Source organism: Arctopsyche grandis, chromosome 7 (genome assembly GCF_051622035.1).
Source record: "Arctopsyche grandis isolate Sample6627 chromosome 7, ASM5162203v2, whole genome shotgun sequence".
Taxonomy (NCBI): domain Eukaryota; kingdom Metazoa; phylum Arthropoda; class Insecta; order Trichoptera; family Hydropsychidae; genus Arctopsyche; species Arctopsyche grandis.
Window position 1 is genome coordinate 24,572,735 of NC_135361.1, and position 20,787 is coordinate 24,593,521.

Below are 20,787 nucleotides of genomic sequence, written 5' to 3' on the forward strand. Positions count from 1 at the left end.
ACCCTGGATAGAAATTCTCAGAAACTGAAATTTTGATATATAAATTTTGTATGCGCAGTGTCCCGGGAATTATTGTCTCCGATTTCGGGAAAAATATTCCAATCAAAGCGTTCTTTAAATGGTTTAATTAAGGTGAATGTATGTAGGTATTGCTTATGCTGAAAATATATACTATGAAACTGGTGTGTCTTTCTTATATTGACGATTCCACAGTGAAAAAAAATTTATTAGATTCGGATGGATATGAGACAATTGTGTTTTTAACGACGAATGAATAATTAAATCAAAGAAAAAACTACAAAATAACGTAAATAAAAATTGCCTCGAATTTAAATAATAAATGAAAATATACATATATGCTGAGAGGAGAAATAACACGATCCTGAGTTCCGTCCCGTGTCCCAGGAATTGCAAAAGTTCGGGAAATCAGAGTCTCATTCTACGGTTTGGTGATTACTGGTCACAAAACACTGGTCATAAAATCACTAAAATCTCTATAACGGAACATCTGGATGCCAAAAAGTACATCATAATAACGATAACTATCATACTAACGAGAACTTGAGTGCCAAATATTGCGTATTCGCGATTTTAATGGCAAAAATTGTCTTTGTGACCACTGCAATGTGACAAATAATCCAATTACCAATTCTATATACATATAAATATGTAGCTTCAATTTCATACATATGCAAAAATTATAATGAAGAAGTATATTTGTCATGTTTCGATTCATTTGAGAACTTTTTCAAATTTTTTTTATTTTATAAAAAAAACTTTCATTTGATATCTGTATTATCTGGTATTATATTATATTTCTAAAGAATGCCTGTATTATAACACAATAAGTATACAATTTCAAAGCATATAGATACGTACATTTTGCGTAGGTTTGTTGTATGTATGTATGTATCATACATATGTACATATATTTTGACAACCCTTTGTAAACGCGTTCTTGTACAATAACTACTTTCTCTCGAGGTGTATATACGTATGTATGTATATGTATGTACATATTGAAAATGATTCCCCATCCGATTGGGAAATTTCGAGTGAAGCACGTGATGATTGTCCATTAAATTTAAGTATATATTAATGATTATTAACGTCTAATATCTAGATAAGGTGGCATCCGTAGACTATCAGTCGTCGCGTGGAATATGTTATATTTTATTTAAAAAATAAAACGATTTCACAATTTATTTACATTATTGCGAAATATTAATCTCACATGAAAAATGTGATGTAATAGGTAAAAATCTTATGATTACGTATCATATAAAAATAGTGAAACGTCATAGCGAAACAAATTAACGTTTACTTGTACTTATCTATGGGTGATTGTGAATCATTTTCTAATGCGATCACAGTGAAGCGTATTTATTTCATTCATCGATTGTTATGTCAAAATTCATTGAAATGATTATCGCGTTCGCTTTTCATAACCTACTTAGATTTATCTAATTATATTTTTAGATACTCATACTATGTAATGAGCATGCAAGCGTACATTTGAATCACACACACGGCTGGATATGTGTCAGTATAAAAGTGAATCAATTCCATGTACATAATTTGTAGTACACCGTATATGGAAATAATTTCTTCTTGTGCAACTATTCGATTAATAAATGCATCTAGTATGAAAATTAAATCTCATATTAAACAAAATATGCTACAATTCTCTTTAATATTTCCCATTTTGTCAACTTCCACAAAATCATCTCAATATTATGTCAGATAAAATCCATCGGAAGCTGATTGATATAGATTTTAATATAATTTTAATCTATCTCGATATCATTTGTTGCAATTTCCTTAGAAAATTCACGCATTTTCCGGCCCTTGTCATTGTGAATGAATTTCCCTCAATGTTCAGGTTAAATATAGTATCAATGTAAACATTTATGAAGTTTAGACGGAGCATATGGAGGATTATGACTGTTTTTTTTTTTGTAATGTATTTATAGTTAATTCACTTTTCTCATAAATTACACGTGAGTCACATCCATCACACGCGTACGCATCATTCTAAAGTTATTTCACCACACGTATTCATCAGTTGAGTCTTTGATATGTATCAGTTACAGATAGGCGATTATTCGTCATCGGTATGCTTGTACCGACAAGACTCGATAACGCAATCAATAAGCAACAATTGCATTTTTCTCAAGTGTGTAGGAATTCTCGTACTTCAAAGTGCACTGGCTGCTTTTCGATAGCATGCATTCGTCTGATCGAATTCCTACACACGTATTTTTTAATCGTTAATTGTTTTTGATACGAACATTATCACAGTTAATCGACCACCATTAAAAACTTCTTAAATCCCCGACCGAACTTGCATTGTCGTTTTCTGTGCATTTTTTTGAGCTGGCTATTAATTTACAAACACTCTTGTGTGCATATGATAAAAAAATCGGTCAAAATATCGATTTTGAATTTTCGCAAGATCACAAAACTTCATCTATTCTTCCTAAAATACTCGGTTTTAACGTTAATGTTATTTTAATCGGTTGATGATCTTTGAATTAAAATGTCAAACTGGTATTTTTAAATATACTATAAATTTCATAAACTCATATACTCATATGACGAAATATATTCCAACTGATCAAAATATATTAAAACTGAAAATAAAATTCCATTATAAGTTGGTACAGGATTAGATGGAAAGGTTAGGTATTCGTGAAAACGTCTCTCGACTAGTAAATTGATTTGGACAATTGCATTTTTGTTTTGAACAAATTCTTAGATTTATCATTGCCATAATTTGCAATACCTAGTAAATATTAACTCATTATTGAATTCTATAACATTCGTAAAAACACTAAAACTGTCAAAGATATTATATAATATTACAACTGGAGCACACTGTGGACAGTGTATTTGCGCTTGTAGAGCTATAATTTATCAGTTGATTTGTATTCGAATATGAATTATTTGTATTAGAATATGAACATATATATTTCAATTGAAAATACACTTCGACTGTAACATATATGTACATACGTTATGTTTTTTTCTTCGCTGCTATTTTCTTAAACGACGAATAAAATAATAAATATATTTTCAGCCCTTTATAAAAGATTCTCTTTTTGGGCAATAGATCAAGGGAAATAATCTAATATATAATTTCGAAAGAGACTTTGTAAGGTTTGGGTGGTAGAATCAAGAAAAACTCTGTATATACATACATATGTACATATATTGTTTGCTATCAATATATCCTCTACGTATGTAATGCTACGAGCATTCATAATCATTCATTCATAAGCTCATAATGCTACGAGCATTCAGTGCCATCTACTGAAAATTAATTTAATGCATAAATTATTTTTTTCTATTGCTGTTTTATAATGTTTATATGTAGGTAGTAGGTAGGTAGTTTTTACCCGATGAAATTTTCATCGGGTCTATCACTAGTAAATAATATTTGGTTAAATATGTATATTTTGTATGAAAAAATTAGTTCGTTTTTAAGATTGAAAAATATAGTGAAAAAAAAAAAGTTATAGGCGCTTAAACAATTAAAATTTGACATAGCGAGAGGGTGGCGAAAAGGGAAAAAATGATCGGAATAGTGTGGATAAATCCGGCAATGTGGACAATTGACGTCACCGAGAAATACATACTATTTTCGAAAAATCAAAAGCGAAGTAAGAAGAGGCTAATAATAAAAATCAGTTTATTTACCGGTAAACTGGTATTTGGTTTAAAAATTATTGGGTTACTTGTAAATAGAAATTATGGTTAATTGGACTACCTAATACATATAATTTGTATTAGGTAGTATAATGTACGTATATACAGTACACTCTCGATTATCCGGGCTAATGCTGGGTAAGGAGGGCACAGATAATTGAAAAACACGGATAATCCGAATCATCAAATTTTGACTTGGTTTCAAGTATAATATTATATTAACAACACAAATTTTTGTTTCATAATTTTAATACTCATTATTTATTTAGAAAAACGCTTATAGTTCAGCAGATGTGTGACTGTTAGTACGACTGTTGCCGAAATATAAAAAAAATCTAGTCAACCAGCCAGATGAAGCATTGAAGTTGTCTACTAATCCTAATTTTTCATGGAAAAACTTGGCTGTTTCCATACATATTTGACCGCTAATTGGTATTCGTTCTGCTCATTTTTGATATTTTCATACTTTTTCGTTTCGAAGGACCTGCAGAACCATCAAAATCTCTCGCGAACGCCTCTAACTCATTTTTTTGTTGAACTATATTTCGAACAGAAAATCTGAAATATTTTCGAGTTAATGGCATAGAAAATAATTTCACACACAAATTATTATAATTGATAATAATTAAAACTTACGAATGTTTGAAAAAATCTGCTCTGAATACACGTACTTGTTACTTCTTCGATGACCAAAAGCGACTGAAAGAATTAACGCAATAATAAAATACATTTAAAAAGGGAACGAAAAACATTTCTGTGTGACATCATTTGATTCAAATAATACGCATGTTTACGGTCGCCATCAATCGGTGCGTCTCATTATCATATAAGAACAAAATTTAAATAATTAAAAAAAAATAATTAATAATTTTCAAGTAAGGATAATCCGCAGACCGGATTATCCGCATCCGGATAATCGAGAGTACATTGTATTGTATTATATAGTTTTCAACGATACACATATTTTATTTAAGTGGAGTGAAGCTTTCAATCTTTTAGTCGGGTATGCGTTATAAAGATATATGGATAGGCTTAATAGATCCCTTTAAAATTGAAATGCAATCTGTTAGGTGTTGCGGTAGTGTCGAATTAGCATTGTCGCGTGTGTACGTAGGCGCCGGAGGACGTACGCTCGTGAGTTATATCCTCGGAGGACAATAACCATAAAGCTTTCACCGGCTCTGCCCGGGCCAGTGGCGGTGGGCGATGACATTTATTATGGCCGCCAGTCAAATACAATGAGCCCGCGTGACTGATGGCGGACATAATAATGGCGAACTGTGCTCTAGCCAGCGTCTCGTCGTCGGGGAAACTGTCGGGATTGTCAGGTGGGCTGTGGGCGCACCCAACAGGTTAATACTGTCGTTAGTGTCCCAACACAGAGAAGGAGACCCAGAGTGCAACCGGTGCTCGGGTGACCTCTGGTACACCAGCTGCTCCTCCAGGTTTTATATTTGTGTGTGTGTGTACACTTGGAAATTGGTGGTTCTTCGGTATGTTGGAATTTTTCGTCCGTTTCATGTATGTATGTATATATGTATTTGCAAAGAAAATCTTTTATAGTCGTGTACCATCTACATATGTATGTACATGTGTATGTATGTATGTGTACTTCTCGATGAAGGCATCTCCAGTGTGTTTCCATTTTTTTTTCACTCTGAGCTACATTTATCCACGACACTCCGCACACTTTTCTTAATTAGTCAACTCAACGCAGTTGTGGTCTACCTTGCTTCTTTATGCATGGTGTATTTTAAGTACTAAAAATATTCTGGGCAATCTTTTAGCTGCATCTCTTTCTGATTAAGATTTCATTCGCTCTACTGTATAAAGTTAAATGTTTTTTTAATTATTATTTTTTTGCTTTCTTTCTCTTTTCTGATGTACATATACATATAAATATGTATATGTATATATAGGGTTCCCAAGAGGTCGATTGCGAAGCAAAGTTCGGTCGATCTCAATTTATTACGGTTGTGAATTTTGAGAATAATAATGATTTCCATGTTTTAAAATATAATATGAACAATAATGAATTCTATTAAAATTTAAGATTCTCTTGAAAGACGTTGAGACACATTTGTATATTCATAATAAAGTGAGTTGGTTGAATAAAGGATATATGTATGTATTTATGTTAGGTTTCGAGAGCTATTGTCTGAAATAAGAGCATTTTCAATTGAGGGAAAGAATAAAAGTGCGTCCAATCTTCAAAATGGGAATAGCTTTTAAAACAAAATATAGGTGGTATTAAGCTGAAACCTCTAAACACTAAAAGGTTTAAGTAATACACTAAAAGGTTTCTGAGAAAAGCATAAAAAATCTCGATTGTCTACAGTAAAAGTATCTGTTCCGGTTGAGGCAAAAATATTTAATAATAGTAATGTATAAAATTCATAATTTCTATTATCTACATGAAAAAAATTCAGTCTGATTCGTTGAGCGGTTTGGAATATAATTTAATCCAAAAACTTATAAAAAAAAGAAGAGGAGGTACAATTTAAAAATTAAATTAAAATATTTACGTCGTATCGATAAGCATTTTAGTAACCGATATTAAGTTTCAGTTTGATAGACAAATACACATTTTTTCTAGATCATGAAATCATGATCAGTGATTGATTTTGAGTTCGAATCAGTCAAAATCTCGAGTTCAAATTTTCGTATGATCACAAAGCTTCATATATTGTTGAATACTACATACATAGATGAAGTAAAAATATTGGATCAATTTAACAAGAGCTTTAATGATTTAACTGAGCTTCTTAAAATTTGCAGTTTCTTATCATCACTTTCAAGTATGAATGAAAAAATGTTTAAAGTTTACCAAAAACCAAAATCCATTCCAATGGATGTGAGAAATTTAGAATTACAATTAATTGAATTGCAAAATTACGTTACGATGACACAATTGAAATCTTCTTATAAATATAATGCATTGAGCTCAGAAAAATACTCTCATTTAAAGGATGTTTATGACATATTTATAAAAAAACTTACAAATATTTTAAAATTATTTTGATATTTTGTCTTATAAAATGAATATTTGTAACTCTTAAGAGTTAAAAAAAAGCAACAAAAATTCTAAGATTCTTATTACAAGTCGATCGCCATAAAAATTTAGTTGAAAAGTAGCTCCCAACCTCAAAAAGGTTGGTTACCCTTGATCTCCATACATATGTAAATACATTCATATATATGCATATAAAAACAGAATTAATAATCAACTTATGGAAACAAAATCATAATTTGAACTTTTTTTTATATTCTCGTATAAATTCATTGAATGGAATATTGTAAAATTTTGACTATTTATTCAGCTTGTTAATTAAGTGGAATTCAAATTAGTTAACAGAAATTAAATGTCATAATCATTATACATATAACACATATCGTATATAGAGTTTGATACCTACATATATCATTTATGATTTTTTATATAAATTAAATAAATTAAAAGCCACCGTCTGATTGATAAAAATTTTATTTTTTTTAGTTATCATCGTTATTATGATGTATCAATTTGTTGTAATTATCTAAGTATACGTAGGTAGATAAATAGGTTGAAAATATATGATTTGATAGATATAGTTGGATAGTAATCATTAGCTTATTAATTTAATTGTACTATCCATGGGATATCGTTTGACGTATGCATACTGTAACCGTAAATGTACATGTGTTCCAAATCAAAGCATAAGATAACGAAACGATTCAAACCACTCTTCATTATTCTATACGAGCGCTCATTTCGTCCGTAATTTTGATACGAAATTCATCTTCATCATCATCATCATCATCATTGGAATGAATGCATTCGTGAGTGCATGCGTAAACGGATATTTAAGGAAGTGCACCTATATAGGGGGTCTGTCAGACCGTTCCTAAATCGTTCGTTGCACATCGCTCTCGGCTAAGTGAATGTCGAGTCAATCATTGCTGATGCATTACCGTACGCGTGCAAATGTGCAGTTTAAAGTGCGCTCGTTATTTTCGAAGTTGAATTTCATGGTCGGCAACAAGGGAGAAAGGGAAGGAGAGAGAAGAGGGGATCCCACGCATGGGGATCCGTCTCCAGCATCCGCGATCCTCATTACACGAACGACACTGGAAAATAAAATAAATAGATGAATATTACAAAGCGTCCAAAGTCAGATGGTATCATTCTACTACTGTGTCGAATCGACACGCACTTAGATGTAATTTATTATACTGCTTTTATATGACTCTATCGCATGATGGTTAGGGGCGGTCTTATGTAAGTGCTAGGCTCTCCCCGGGAAGTTCAATCGATTTTAAATGGCTCTCAATTATAAAATTTGTATACTTTCAAATCATGAGCGTTTCTGAGATGTGCTAAATTTTTTTACCGTAATGTTCTTATTGGAGTAGTCGCTTCTTTGATAGGAAAAATTGGATGCAAGTGCATGGATAAACTATTGCTTTTTTCGGTCCATAATACATACTTACATATGTAGATTATTTTTACTTTTTGATAAGTTTTTTAGTCGAGCCAACTATTGAAGGCAGTGGCAAGCCGTGACTATTAAAACAGAGAGGACTATGTATGGACAAAAAACTATACCTATTTTTAATTTTTGAATTATAATAATCTATCTTGAAGTGATGAGAATAATTTTTCATTTTTGTACTAACAGGAGTATACTAAGTAGCCTACATTTCTTATTAACATCTTGTTTGTCGTAAAAAGTTTATCTTCTGAATGATTTGTATAACAATCAATCGATAATGCAACATTCCAAGACCTCGTTATTTGTTTCCGCGTGCTCCGTACTGATTTGCCCGAGGGAATCGTTTCGCGAGCCGAGTTCCTTGCCATATTTGCACTCAAAAAGTTTTGTGTATATACATATATGTGTTCTTTTGACGACAAACATTTGTTACAAATAAGAATATTCTTAGTGAAAATCCCATAAATGCTTGAAGAGACGGTTAAATTAAAAAATGTTTAGTCTTCAACGGAACGCCTACAATTTGCCAGTACTGCGAAGGGAATAGAATTGAGGCAGCGAGTCCGTGCAAGCGAATGAAGCGGCGGACCATGCCATTACAATCCACTACCTAAGATGGGGCCGATTACGGTTTATGAACTTCGCTAATCCGAGTGAACAATATCAATATGGACAACGATTTGAATTGTTGATATTTTTAAATTTTGGGTGAATGATTTTAAAGGACTAGCCCAGTCAATCTAGTACAATGACGGCACGCCACTGCTATGTAGTATTTAAATCAGAATTAATATTTATAGTAAAATTAAGGGTAGGCCAGCAAGGTAGAGGCAATGCTATGTTGCATATGTATGTATGTACATACATATTATAATATTATATGTAGACGATTAAGTAAAAGTAATATCGGAAATTTTTAATATCGTTCAAATCTTATCAGTGGGTAGGAAAAGATTAAGAAGCAATCGAGGAAATTGATAAAAATTTCCACTTTTTTACTAAACTTTGTACTGAGCTAAATGCAATAATTGTTTAATGATAAAAAAGTGTCATTGCAAAGTTTGGTCCAGATTATCTACAAACTGATTGATTATATATGTAACTAGCCGAATTGTCTGGCGTTGCTCGGGCGAGTGTAAGTTTGAAAAATATTAAAATAAAGTTGAATTTTACAGTTTAGATCCCGTTTAAGTTAGAACAACATGAGTTAGAATACCCAATTTTGTGGCTCTCAATTAAATATGTTGAAGGTATAGTCACCTGTTCATTATTTAAATACAACTAGTGGGTAATGTAAGCACTGCGACAATTCAATCTAGGTCTTCTCGATCCCAAACACACGGTTCATGCAGCGTGAACGACGATGCATTGAATGCACCGAGCAACTCGCGTTGCATTCCTTCGGTCCGAACACCTGGCACGTCAGCTCTCCTCCATAACCGCTTGGTCAACTTTCCAACACTGAACCGATTGCACATTTTTACTTATGAGATTTTCGAACGACTCGTCTCCGGTTACCGTTTCGGGAGAATCTGCCTCGCGACCGATCGAGCATTTTATTTTTATTATTATTGCGTGTGTAAAACAATCTATGCAGTGTATCCAAACACATCCAATTCTTTACTGTTCATCCGTGAGAATGTTTACGGACTTCAAAGGCTGGCCATGATCAGTGGGGTCCATCATCGATCTGTGTAAACAGACTCGTCTCAGGTGTGCAGGTAACTGTCCGTTATCGTTTCCTGCTAAACTTACGCTGTTGTTGCTACCGCGCTATTCTGCTACTACTATAATACTACATTATACTACTACTGGTTAGCGTAGTAAAACATACGAGTAGTCTGGCGAGTTGACCATCGGACTCAAGGTGTTGTTTGTTTAATCCCACTTTGTATATATACACTCTTGTGTATGAGATATAATAGATTTGGCTATGGTTCTCCAACTTTTTTGACGTAGAATTATATCGAACGAGATTGGGTGAAAAATTAGAAATTATCTGTCGCACTGTATATAACACTTGGATCGTTTAATAGAGCAATTCTGACGCTTTGTTTCAATGATACTTATGTAATTGGTTTGATAACTGACAGTAATACTGGGTCAAAGTTTTGCAATAGAGAATGTATTTAACGAAACTATTGTTTGAATTTGACCTGTTTAAAGTCACAAAAGCCTTAAGATTTGAATAATCAGATTAGACTAAATAGTTTGAAGTGGTTATTAGAATCATTTAAAAGGTGAATTTTAAGATTTACATACAATAGGGTAGGCTTCCTCTTGTCGAAGGTCACAATAGCACTTTAGATCAGTTGACTTTTTGAATCACATTTGAACAATCAGATAGTTTAAACCAAATAGTTTGAAGTGGTTTTCAAAGATGTATTTTAAGATTTGCAATTAAGCAGGCTTCATTTAAGGATTGTATAATAATTATTGAGTGTTTTCCATTATCATATGTTTAATGATTGTATGGTAATTTAAATCAAATTGTTTGATATGATTGCTATTAAGAATCAGATCTGGTAAATGTAAGAGTTATTGTAAAAGCATTTAATTAATTTAATGTGTTTCCATTTAAGAAATGTATTGAAAAGAGCTATTGGATTTCAATTTTTGGAGAATGCACCGCCTTTTTTCAAATCGTATGTACATATAATCTGATATATACGTGTATAATATAATATATATAAATCAGTTTTTTAACAGCCTACATATACGTGAACATAAGTTTTTTTATAATTTGTTGTTAAGTAATATCAGTACATCCATTTTTTGTATAAGATTTGTCTTACTGTGATAAAAAAATTCCGCTAGCCATTATGCTGAACACCATGAGTCCAATTAAAAATGTGTGTTTTACGTTAAAATATTATAGTTTAAAAATAACTCCGGGGTTAATTAATGTAATTAGCTATGAAAATCATTTAATCAACTATTTAACGTAGAATAATATAAAATAAGTGCAAGAAATGAAAAAAATAACGTCCAACGGAATTCCTCCTCTATCCTGCATCTGAGAGGCACATGTACAATTGGCTTCCCGCGAAAATCATTATATCTGTTGATTTTTATTTATTTATTTAACATACTTGGAGGAGGCGGCAAAGCCGATATACCCAAGGGGTTTGATTTATAAAATATTGATCAATATTTTTATTTATTATTATTATTTTGTGTTATATGTATTAGCAGTTTGCTATATAAATAAATTAATGACATAATTCGAATCATAGAAGTTTTGATGAAGAATACATAAAATATGAAGACCCTGCATTTATATTTGGAAAAATAAAATATCCCGTTGCTAGTTTAAATTTGTGATATTAAAAAAAAAAGTTTAATGATTAGATTTAAGAAATTTCTTTCAAATTCTACTAATTGCCAATTTGATTCATATTTTGGGATGTCGACATAATTTTAGATCATTGAAAAAATAAATATATGTATATATTTTTTGTATCATGAAAAAAAGAAAAACACTTCATTATCTCATTCAAAACAATCTTTATTTAGTCATGGGCTTAACTGTATTATTGTTAGGCCTATCACAAAATGGTTTGAAATTCCAAAACCAACGGCATCGTAAAATTTTATTTTATTTTAATTGACAGAAAGGGAAACGCTTTTCCATCTTCGAAACAAATACACATACATTCATATGTACATATATGCATATACTGTAGCAATATTTAACTCTCCAATAAAATTTTCATATTGTTACGATCATTTTTTTCTTTTTTTTTATGATCGACACACTTTTACCACTATTCTTCCATTTTATGTGCACACGTACACTTTTTAACGATCGGTTAAGCGTTTAATTCGCCTCGTCATAAAGTCGCAATAATTAAACGACCTTACATAACCGCACATTTATAACGCGCGCGCCCATACACCTATTTACATACACGTACACACCACCCATCTAAAATAAAACGGTCGGTATCTCGATATCTCTCGTTAATCCGTCCAATTATTTTCTCGGATCAGCAGCCAAGGTTGATATACGATGATGTTCGCGTTTTAGGGTTCGTTGTACCCGGGATTATTGAGTCACCGCATCGTAGCGGGAGATTCGCGCGAGCTTTCTCGGGAAAAGCTCTCTCGTCTGTCGTCTCCTCAGTTTGGAGGACGTCGTCGACGCCAACGAACGCGACTGATGTAATTTATGCGATGTGTTTACACGTGTTGTATTTTCTTTTTTGCTTTTGCTTTTGATTTCGCGTTTTTCTGTCTGTCTGGTAAAAGTGGCGCCTGCTATGCGCCGTCCGTCTGCGCGTCCTCTAAGCTGATGCTGTTTTGACTTTGAGGGTTACCCCTTTTTCTTTATGTTTGCTATTTAAGGAAATTGGACAATCAAGGGTGTGGAAGGTGGTATTTTTAGCTGGCCTAAATTCAGGTTTATCGTGCGAGAAGAATGGAGCGATTAAACATTCATAGACGCAGTAAACATTTATTACATTATTATATACCTATACATATGTAGATATGTACATCCTGATTTGAAATTATGTGCCACACAGTCATAAAATGGCTATAAATAGCTATACAATATGAGTAGAATTTTAGTTAAAAAATTCTCTAATCAGAAGAGTTTGCTTTTATAAGATTAATGGTGTAACTTTACATAACATCCGAGTATCCGAACCAGATGTTAAGTTTCTGCTTGAACTGATCTGGTCTGGACTTAAGTCAGTAATTTAATAAATCGATTTGTTATGTTTTATATAAAAATCTTCATCTCTCATGAATATATTAACTTTTTATGTGATTTTTTGGCAACTGAATCCCTTTTGAATACTTTATCTCAAAGTGAAATCAAGTGCTTGCATATATTATTAAAATCCCAAGAAAGTCTTCGGAGCCAATCTTTTTACATATGTACATAGAACAATTTTAGAATTCAATAATTATATAATCAAACATTTTTAATTAAAATAATTGTATAATTTACATATTTCATTATATTGTGAGTAATTTATGAATATTAATTTTGATTTAAATATATGAACACAGTAGTGGCGTGCCGTGATTGGACTAGAGAGACTAGGCTAGTTCCCTAAAATATTTTACCTTAAATTAAAAAATATCAACAATTCAATTACAATAAATTCAAATCGTTGTCCATATTGATATCGTTCACTCGAATTAGCGAAGCTCATAAACCGTAATCCGCCCTACCTGAGGTAGTGGTATGGTAGTGGTGTGCTAAGGTATGGTCCCGCCACCTAGTTCACTTGCACGGACTCACCATCTCAATTCTGTTCCTTTCGCGGTACTGACGAATTGTAGGCGTTCCGTTGAAGACTAAGAATTTTTTAATTTAATCGCCTCTTAAAGCATGTATGCAATTTTCTCTAAGAATATTCTAAATTGTGTCTATCAAACATCATCTTCTACGTATTTACACAAAACTTGGGTGCAAATATGGCAAGGGACTCGGCTCGCGAAACGATTCCTTCAGAACAAATCAGTGCGGAGCGCGCGGAAACAAATAATGAGGCCTTGGATTGTTGGACTGAGAAGATTAAGTTTTGAAGACAAACAAGATACTATTAAGAAAGGTAGACTATTTAGGATATTTCTGTGAGCACAAAAATTAAAAATTATATTCATCACTTCAGACAGATTATTATAATTAAAAAATTTAAAATATATTTTGTCCAACTTAGTCCCCTGTTTTCAAAGTCACGGCGCGTCACTGGTACATGGTATATACAATACGTGTATTGTATGGAGCAATGTTATATTACATAAACATCTCTAAATTTCTATCGCCATTAAAATAACAAATAAAAACTGTATCCATAGTTAATTTATTTCATCGAGTAAAGAGCACATTTGATTTAAGCGTGCAATAAAAATAGCTTAAGTATAAAATGCGAATCTGTGTTATACATAATTCTGTTACGAGACGACGTGTTGATAGCCCTAGTTTTTGCACATGTACGCGAAGAGCAAGATCGTTGTATACATACGCGGGTTATTTTTGCTATTTCCTCGTTCGGCAAATCCCATGAAATATGCGACCCATGGGCACGCATGATTCAAACGGGCCCATGTGCTAAAAATTCATATATTCCGGAGATAGAAGCATTAGGCAGATAAAGGAGGAGAGAGAGACGACCGCAAGATAAATTGACGCAAACATGAGTGATTTATCGATACCACTTCAGTTCTTCCGAACGATTTGATTTTTATTTATTTTTTGCGTATGTCGTCTGCTCAATTCATTCATTTGTGAAACGAAAACCCTTTTAGAGTCGGTTTTAATTAAAAAAATAAATACTACTATTATTATTTCGTAGTGTGTGACCTTTTATCACCGGTCAATATGCGGTCGAGTCTATTACCCAGTTTATCATTTCACCACATCCTTTAGGGCAATTCAAAAATTGTCGATAAGTTAAATACGTAATCTGGTTTTGTTATTCATTCTACATACATACATATATGTACGTTTGTTAGTAAATATTTTGTTTTGTTGTAAAATTTTCCACCTTCGTCTTGTGATGACGTATTAAAATGTAATTTTAAAGCACTGTGGATATATTCTTATCTTTATATTTTAATGGACTGGTAGATCTGAGTTGAGCAGAGACAATGTAAAGGTTAATTGTTTGAAATGTCAATAAATCAACTTTAAAAATTCCGGTAGTGGATTGCTTATTTGGATGTATTGAATATTGTTTTAAAACGTCACATATTATATATTATATACATATCTCGCGTTTCGTTTAATGTGTGAAAGTTTGTGCAATTTTATTCGAAATATTTATGTTTTGTACGATCATTAAATAATAATGAGAAGTAACGGTTAAACTTATATGCTGAATCGAAAAGGTCGTTTGGGAAATTGCAATGAAGACGTCTATGTACATATATGTATATACAGTTTAACAATGTCTTTTTTACTGACATTGAATTTACGTATGTACATATGTATATGAGTTGAATTCCGATTCAAAGTTTCAATGCTAAGTTTTGTATTTATTCGATGTATAAATAGAGATGGCTTTTATTTATAGCGCTTTTTATTTTATGGTGGCCATTTAGTTCAAAAATAGACTGAGTGAGTACTTTTCGCGATTGATTTTTATTTTCGTCGCTTCATTTAGATGTAATTTCAAATCTTAAAATTGGACACATTTAATTTTTCGTCCCGGGTCGCTCTTTTATAAATAGAAATGCGATGTTATTCAAATTGCACGAATTCGAAAATGTGATTTTAGATGATTTATCTATCGATTATGTGTTTTATGTTTGACGCACATTGAATTATTGGAAAAGTTTGACGATGTAATTTGATATCGCAGTAAATTGGGTTTTATATCGTATTGAATCTGATAGGGGTTAACGAGATGATAAATATCGTGGAAGTATTTTAAATTACCAAAATAAAATTTTATAGTTATTACACTTCAGCGTTAATGTATTCTTAGTAAATAGTAAAATTTAAAATACCTTGTATTTATTTGTATACAAATTTGTTTCGGAACTTTTAAAAGGCCAACTGCATATAAATTTTATTGTACATATTGTATATGTATGTACATATGTAGATGTGTTTGGATTATACAAAGTTTCGATACTTCAAGCTTGATGAATCATAAAGCAACGTATGTACATATTTCAATAGTTTAGTAAGTCGTTACTTACGACAAATACTTCTGTAATTGTTTATCTTGTGCAATTTTCATCCATTGAATTCCAGTGTGTTTTCCGCAGTATATTATACATACACATATATGTAGTAATTATAATACTTCATTCACATCCCAATCATTCCATTCAGTCTAGTTAATCCTTCGCTATGTTAAAAATGGACAATCTGACCATTACTCTTTTCCATTATTTATGTACTTAGTTAAGAATAAATTACATAATTAATTAATTAATGAAGGCGTTAATTTATATTCAAAAATGAATTGAAGAATTTTAAAGAGTGACATTTCTTCTTTCGAATATGATTGGTTAAGATATTTAATTTCGTGAAGAAAATCCATCCCTTATATATAATATACTAGTTGTTTTACCTGGCTTCGCTCAGTATTTGTAATATAAACAGCGTAAACATGGCGAATCTAATAGTAAATATTCATTTGTTTTTTTATTAAATTTATTCGAATCGAAAAACATATAATATTCAACCAATTGAATTGTCGCCATAGAAACTTTGTTTTGTTTACGAAGTTCCCTACTAAAGATACTTACATATATACATACGTACAAAGTCTCTTTCGAAATTATATATTAGATTGATTTTTGTACAAACAATTTATAAATGATAAATATGCTTCATATATGTATAAAAATAAATTTAAAAATTAAACTTCGAGCTTTTGTTTGAATTTTTATTATTTTTACGAGCCTCATATCACAGGTTTTTATATCCACAATCTATTGATAACTAACTGGCTTACCTCGATAAAATAAACGAATTTTTGTTATTAATCCACAAGAATAGTCAAAATATGATTTATCTAAGTGGAATTTTATTTAATTCTCGTATTAAGACAATTTAATATATTAATATATTATCCCTATTAATTCAATTCAGATTCGTGTAAATATGAGTAAATACTGTACGAGCTTTTAGCTCGAAATTTTACTGATTTAAAATTCAGCACACTTCCAATTAACCCTTTTAAACGAAAACAAAAAAATAGTGTGGCCAGAAAACTATCCCAATAAACATGTTTCAATAGAAAATACTCAATATAAAATAGAATTAATAGTGGGAAAAAATCCCAAGTGAAAATACGTACTTTTGACTTGTGATTTTAACTGGACGACTACTTGGAGAGATTTGAAAGCTGAAAATTACTACAAATGAAAGATATAATACCCGACTATAGATTCCAATATTCATTTTGAACAACACAAATATATAGAAAAATCGCGCGATTTAAAAAACACATGTATCTTCGAATCTCGAGCCAATCAACATTTTTTATTACCAGATTCGTGTTTACTGGGCATAGATATATAAGAAAAGTCATATCTCGTCTCTGGACCATTTTTCGTGTCGAACAGTGTTATTTGCGGGAGATAATTTTGAATGTATACCTCACGATTAGATGTATTTCTACGTCAATAATGATTTTAAATATATTAATGCATATTTTTTTGTGATTTTTCAGGTGTAGCAGCGGTGGCGGGTGGGGTAGCGGGCGCCCCCGCGCCGTCAGCATGCGGGCGTATGCCCGCACTTCCGTAGCCCTCGCAGTAGCCTTCGCCCTGATCGCCTGCGCCCCCAACATGGCCTACGCCCTCACCAAGGGTGTCATCGGTGAGTACCCATAGTCCCCCCCCCCCCCATCCATGCCCGAGAAAGCTCGAAGCTTTTACGAGCTGTGCGAGCACTGTAAAATCCGGAATGTAGATTTGATGGTGGATTAAAACGCAATTAGCGAATGGGTCATTAGCGCTCTCCCCATTACCGTCTCGGGTAAAGTCCCATAAACGTTCGTCTGACCGCGATGGTCGTCATCGTCGTCCGTGTGAATGTTGAATTTCATTAACGACCGTGTCAATGTTGCAATTATTTTTTTATTGTTTTATTACGTTTCAACCCTGAGAACGATTTACATACAAATGTAAATATAAATTTTACTGTACGTATGTATGTATGTAGGTATTTTTAGAACATTTAATTACTGACTTTTAATTTTATTGAATGGAAATATTATATTTAATTTCATTGAATGGAAATTTATCTGGTAGTCTGCGCTCATCATTGTTTTCATGATTGATTGTGATTTATGAGTGGAATTTTGATTTACTCTCTTCCATTTGGGCCTCACAGGAATGTTTTGTATTTGCAGTTGGTTCTTATTTATTGGAACTGGCTGTAGGTGCAAGGCATTCCTTATGTTATATTTTATATTTGATATTTTTACCTTATCGGCTATTATAATTGCTATTGTTTTTTTTTATGATAATGTATAAATGTATTTTTGTCTGCGTATATATGTATGTATGTACATATGTTTATATTTATTTTTTCATTCCCTTCTTTGTTGTTTTGTTTATAATTTGTAATTATTATTATTATCCGCTATTATATAGCTTATTATTTTTATGATTGTGTTGAATGTGTTGTTTGTGTATATATAAACATATGTTTTGTTTTTGTTATGTCTAATTTCTTTAGTTATTATTTTGTTTTTTTTCTTTTCTGTTATATTTTTGACCATTCTGGCGCATTAGGAATTCCTGTAATGCTACAATGGTCCAAACTGGTTAAATAAATAAATAACTGCATCGAATTCATTGAGTTCAGTTACTATGCAGTTATTGTTGTTGTTTATTATCCAGCCAAATTCTCATAAACGAAACTTGAATTAAGTTGTGATTTGTTCATTATAAAAAAAAATGATTGAGCAGGTTTTTTATATATATTTTTTATAAATTTGAATTGTATTAGTGACCAGTAATTGTAAATATCTTTAATCTTGTATATGTATACATATGCATGTATATGGAGTACGTTTAAAATACTCTTTTTCGAGGACAGAATATGTGCCCATTTTATTAAAGTGAATTGTAATACACTTAAAATACAATAAATAAATTTTTGATTTTTTATAAAATAATCGAATGGAAATTATAGTAAATTAATTTTGAACATACGAACAATCGAAAATTCGATAGTATAATTTGTGCAATTTGTTGATTAAAACACGCTTCTTAATTTATTTTTTTGGTAGTTTAAATTATAGAAACAATGATGTTGTGCAAGTATTTTATTGTTTTAAATTATAATATTATTGTTTTGTATTTAATTTTATTGTTTTAAATTACAATACATAAAAATTCCATCATATGTTAATATAATATTTAAAGTTATATTACTATGGTTGTTTTGTTTTCAAATTGTATTTAAAAAAATAAAAAAATGCATCATTATATCAATAGTAATCACTTTATAGAAATATTTTACAAGAAAGGTGTGTCAATATCCGGAAAAATCCCGGAAAAGCGTCTGCGCGTCCTCGAACTCGCGCGCTGACCGACTCGTAAAAATTTTGATTCAGGCGCCATACAGAGCACTAAATTTGTGCTAAAATTGGCATCGTCATTTACACAAAAGATGTTTTCAAGGTCGCTGATAAAATAAAGGAATTGATCGTTTCGATTGCGATTTTTACGCGCGTTTATTGCTTCATCAGGTATCGTCGGAAAGTGTGGATCCGACTTCCCAGCCCCAAGATCGCTTCGGAATTTATTCCCTCAATAAAGATACGAGATATTGCTTCGCTCTCGGATCCTGTGCTTCTCAAGCTGCGATGTCACTCGGGTACAACGCGACACTTTGACGCGGTTCGGGTTTCGGTCGCGAGCCACAGTTTGACGGTGCAAGTCGGCGCCGAGAGTGATTTATTCGCCCGCATAAAAGTTTAACTGCGACGAAGTGATTTCTTTTTCGTACGCGCAGTTCTCGCATTAAATTTGGAAGCGTCCTTCTATTTGTGCTCCATAGAGTGGACTTTTATGGCTTTATCGCGGAAGAAATGCCAATAAACACCGTTTTACATCTTTTCGTCTGCATAAAGATTATTTTGATAATAATAACGGGCGACAAATATATTATTATTGTGTTTTTATGTTCAATGTTCAATCGTTCCAGAGGTCTCTATTAATTTGTCCTGTCGACGGATTTTTGTCTGCTCACTTTTTAAATAAATTATGTACGTACATACATACATACATATGAACATACTTCATACATATGTATATGCACTTTTTGTGAAAACTTTAACAACCTCTATAGTGGTGAAACTTTTAATTATATATTTTTTTCTTTCGAAATGGACACATTTACATATATGTATGTATGCTGGGTATAACGATTAGCAAAGAATTAACGATTACTATAGAAAATTCTAAGAAAATTAAAATGTTGAAGAAAATGATGAGTTTTGTATGACAATGTATTAAGGTATAAGCAAAACGTATTAAATGACTTATTTTAATAAAAATGTTTTAATGAATATTGTTATGCTAGGAGGAAAATTTATGATTTATTTTTATTTTTTTTTGCTTTTGAATTATACATACATATAATTGTTAGTCGTTATTTATTAAGTAAGATCCTATTCCTAGATTATAATTCCTCATTATATCACATTAATCCGTGTTGTATCAACTATTTCTGTAATTCCTTTTTATATATGTAGATCTTTTTTTTTTTATTTTTTGCATATCTTGCTTTAAATTTATATTTTTTGATAATTTTTCTCAGTAATACACATATCCCATATCTACCATTATTTAATGCTTTTATTTTTGTTTTTATTTTATTTTTTTCATTGTTATTATTAATCTTTAGAAACTTTTTGATGTCAATGTTATATAAGCTTTTTGTTTCTGTTATTATTTTCAAGTCAATAAACGTTTAAACGTTTTTTTCCGCGCTGAATATTACATATATGTATATGTATTATGAAATTAAAATATGTACTAATTGGGATCGGATTGTTGAATATTTTTATCAACATATTATTATTAATATGTATTTTTTCTTTTTTTTTTTTGTAATAATATGTACATGTAAAAATGAATATATAATTGTATGCTTTATTTTATAGTTTATGACCTA

At 31.4% G+C, this 20,787-nt stretch overlaps 1 protein-coding gene across 1 annotated transcript in view; it reads left to right on the plus strand.

Annotated features, from left to right (window-relative positions):
• LOC143914325 (BMP-binding endothelial regulator protein-like) overlaps positions 1-20,787 on the plus strand; it is a 124,978-nt gene that overhangs the window by 18,955 nt on the left and 85,236 nt on the right. The window contains exon 3 of the mRNA XM_077434509.1: positions 17,327-17,475. Coding sequence (XP_077290635.1) covers positions 17,376-17,475 — 100 coding nt within the window. The 5' untranslated portion in view covers positions 17,327-17,375. The remainder of the gene's footprint in view (positions 1-17,326; positions 17,476-20,787) is intronic.